The 4,077-nt window shown below is 42.1% G+C and overlaps 1 protein-coding gene across 1 annotated transcript; it reads left to right on the top strand.

Moving 5' to 3' along the window:
- The first annotated feature begins 1,367 nt into the window (after positions 1–1,367).
- On the top strand, positions 1,368–3,653 carry LOC145158689 (uncharacterized). Its single transcript, XM_079077547.1, has 2 exons — positions 1,368–2,561; positions 2,772–3,653. The coding sequence occupies exons 1-2, from the start codon at positions 1,368–1,370 to the stop codon at positions 3,651–3,653; spliced, it is 2,076 nt and encodes a 691-aa protein (XP_078933673.1).
- The last annotated feature ends 424 nt before the right edge of the window (positions 3,654–4,077 follow it).

Here is a 4,077-nt window from a genome sequence, read left to right as displayed (position 1 = left end):
GATGAAGAAGTTATGAGTTTATAACGGAGTTTTCCTGTCCCGACCTACTAAATATAATATAATAAAAATAAATTCAAAATTAGCCGACGAAATCTAAACGAGAGTTGTAGAGCATAATCTCACCTACGCGTGGATATAAAGAACTTCGAAAACGGAGATCGTATGTAAGAGTTATGATTTTCTGAAGTTCGAGGCACGCATCCCAAAGGACGAACGCCCCGCGTTCGTTTGGTAGGCCTCAGATTGGCCATGTATCTGCTGACTCGGAGCTCTCATCGGATAAGAACCAAACCCCCGCTCCTACGCGCAGCGTTCAGGGAACGCGTTGCGTACCTCGCTGGAACGCGCTGCGTACCGAAGGCCAGCCTCACCCTATAAATAAGGTGCGAGACCAGCCGATCTTGTTTGCTAATTTTCCACTTCTTCACCCTTTTTCTTTCTTCTACTTTGCGAGAAATACCCCCGAATCCCCGGTATCATCCCGACACCCGAAGCAAGTCCCGAAGCCCCGAAGATCCCGAGAAATAGAGTTGTCGAGCCAAAACTCTTCCCGCGAGAAGCCCGGTTTTTGGAAGATATCCCGGTTTCATCGAAGATTATTCTTTTGTCAATTTCGATTTCTATTAGTTTAATTTTCAGAAATAAACCCCCCCCCCTTTATGTTTATTGCATTCATCAAGAATTAGACCACACCTTACGCAAAGAGGTGTAAACATTAGAACGTGTCCTTGAGGATCCGACCCTGCTTACCTGTACTACCTGTTAGTGCCATAAAGCAATTTATTTATTATTTTTTATTTGTTTAAATCGTGTACGACAGCGGTCTTAACAAATTGGCGCTGTTGCCGGGGACACGGTAAAACACTAATAGTTTTATGCCAAGATCTTCACGTACAGGTAATCTGATTTTTGATCCAGAGATTGAGAAGACTGCTAGGAAGCTAAAGAAGGAAGCAAAACTTCGGAAGCAACAAACAGGAACCTCAACCTCACCCATACCACAAGGCACTCCCTTGTGGAACGAACCTAAACACTCATTTCAACCTTTTCCGAAAGCACCACCTACCTCACCCGTTAACAGCCCGTTCAAAACATACTCATCATCATCTTCAGACAAACCCGAACTCACAGATTCTTCTGAAACCGAATCAGAATTCATCATGAGCGAGAACGGAGATGATGCTGAAAAAACTCTCCGTGAGTGGGCAACACAAGAGGTTACCCAGCAGCCATTGTGTATCACCTTTCCAGAAGCTTGAAATTTTGAGCTCAAATCCGGTTTAATCCATCTACTGCCCCCATTTCGAGGCCTTGAGAATGAAGATCCTCATAAATTTCTCAAGGAATTCCATGTTGTCTGCTCTGGAATGAAACCCCATGGAGTTACTAAAGACCAGATCACACTCAGGGCGTTCCCCTTCTCAGTTCAAGATGCAGCAAAAGAGTGGTTATATGACCTTCCATCTGGTTCAATAACAAGCTGGAATGAACTCGCCAAGCTCTTCCTAGAAAAATATTTTCCCGAGGCGAAAGTGTCAAATCTACGCAGAGAGATTTTGGGTATAAAACAAGGCAAAAGAGAAGCTCTCCACACTTATTGGGAGCGATTCAAGAAGCTGTTAGTCCGATGCCCACAACATGGCATTAGTGATTATCAGTTGTATCAGTGTTTCTGCGAAGGATTGATACCTATGGAGAGGCGACTAATAAATGCATCTAGTGGAGGGTCACTTTCAGACATGACACCAACAGAGATCAGGGCATTAATAGAGAAGCTGGCCAATGAATCAAAACATTCAGCAACTGAGGAAGAGTGGTACCCAGATCATCCGATAGGAGTCAAGGAGATGAACAATGCCCACCTGGAATCCCAGATTTCAGAATTGACTAAAGCTGTCCTTTTGTTGACAAAAGAAAAAAGTATAGAGCCAAAGGTCAAACCTTGCAGGATCTGCTGCAAAACCGGGCACCCAACTGATATATGCCCAATACTTCAAGAAGATAATGAATCTATGCAAGCTATGGGAGGATTTCAGCAAAGGCCATTTAATCAACATCGCAACAACCAAGCTTGGGGAGGGACTCAAAATAACACTTTCCAGCCAAGACCTCAACAAAATTTTCAGCAAAGAAACCAATATCAAGCTCCACCCGGGTTTCAGCAATCTTTTCAGCAAAATCAGCACCAGAGCAATTTTCAGCAACCACCTGTTCAGTCACAAGCTAGTAGTTCCAGCATGTCTTTGGAAGACATAGTTAAAAGTCTTGCTACCAGTACCCAAGCTTTCCAGAATGAAACAAAGTCCAACATCAAAAATCTGGAGCAGCAGGTATCACAACTCGCGAACTCCATGAGCAAACTAGAAGCACAAACCCAAGGAAAATTCCCATCTCAGACTGAGAAAAACCCGAAGCACAATGCTTGTGCTGTCACCCTCAGAAGTGGTAAAAACTACAAAGGACCAGATCAGCAAGAAGATGAGGAAGAAGAGATCGTGGTTGAGCAAAAATCTGAGGCAACTGAAGAGGTGCAGAAAAAAGATGGACCTGCTGAACCTAAAGTAAAAATTACCCCTCCTCCTTTTCCCTCAAGACTGAAAACACGAAAAAAGAAAAGGAAGATAAAGAGATTATGGATTTCTTCAGAAAGGTTGAGGTAAATATTCCCCTTCTTGATCTACCCCGATATGCTAAATTTTTAAAAGAGTTGTGTACTTCAAAAAGAAAATTAAAAGGAAACGAAACAGTTAAAGTAAGCAAGAATGTTTCAGCTGTTTTACAAATTGGGGAACCTTTCAGTGCCAAGAGCTATGTTGGACTTAGGAGCTTCTATAAATGTTTTACCATATTCACTTTTTAAAACTATCGGGGTAGGGCCTTTAAAAAGAACAGGAGTCATCATTCAGTTAGCTGATCGTTCTCTGGTACACCCAAAAGGTGTACTGGAAGACGTTTTGGTTCAAGTGAATGAACTCATATTCCCAGCTGATTTCTATGTTTTGGATATGGGAGATGACGACTCACCAAACTCAGGTTCCATTCTTTTGGGGAGACCATTTTTAAAAACTGCCAGAACCAAAATAGATGTTTATGATGGTACCCTTTCAATGGAATTTGATGGTGAAGTTATCAACTTCAATATTTATGATGCCATGCATTATCCTGATGATGTTTCAGCCCTTAATTTTATTGATGTAATTGAACCACTAATTACAGAATATTTTGAGATTGCTAACCGTGAATCACTAGCATTAGTGCTCCACGGAAATTTGTCTATTAATGCAGCTCAGGTTATATCAGAAAATTATGTGGTTGATAGAGAAGTTCAAGAGATGGCAGCTCATATGGACCAGCAGAGAAAGCTGAGGTATGGTACCCAAACTCTTAAATTACCAATTTCTAACTCCAAGCTTTTTACTTCTGTAGTACAAGCCCCCATCTTGGAGCTGAAGACACTTCCCCAACATCTGAAATATGCATATCTTGGAGAAAAAGAAACATTACCAGTTATCATATCCAACAAGCTGTCAGAAAAAGAAGAGTTAGAGCTGATCAAAATTCTGAAGGAGTATAAAAGCGCAATCGGGTGGACTATTGCAGACATTAAAGGACTCAGCCCATCTCTATGCATGCATAAAATTCTGATGGAATAAGATTATAAGCCATCGCGAGAAGCCCAACGCAGATTAAACCCACCAATGATGGAGGTGGTTAAATAAGAAATTATGAAGTTATTGGATGCTGGGATGATATACCCAATTTCTGACAGCAAGTGGGTCAGCCCAGTTCAAGTTGTTCCTAAGAAGGCTGGAGTGACAGTGGTAGAGAGCAAAGAAGGAGAGTTGGTTCCAACTCGGGTTCAGAACGGACGACGCATGTGTATTGACTACAAAAAATTAAACGCAGCCACCCAGAAAGATCATTTTCCTCTCCCATTCATAGATCAGATGCTAGAGAGGCTTGCTAGAAAATCCCACTACTGCTGCTTGGATAGATTTTCAGGTTTCCATCAGATTCCAGTTGCTCCAGAAGACCAGGAGAAAACGACTTTCACCTGCCCTTTCGGGACATTCGCGT

The sequence above is a fragment of the Lactuca virosa genome, chromosome 2, assembly GCF_052849685.1.
Source record: "Lactuca virosa cultivar CGN04683 chromosome 2, Lactuca_virosa_CGN04683_v6, whole genome shotgun sequence".
In the NCBI taxonomy this organism is placed as follows: domain Eukaryota; kingdom Viridiplantae; phylum Streptophyta; class Magnoliopsida; order Asterales; family Asteraceae; genus Lactuca; species Lactuca virosa.
This window is presented reverse-complemented; position numbering and strand designations above follow the sequence as displayed.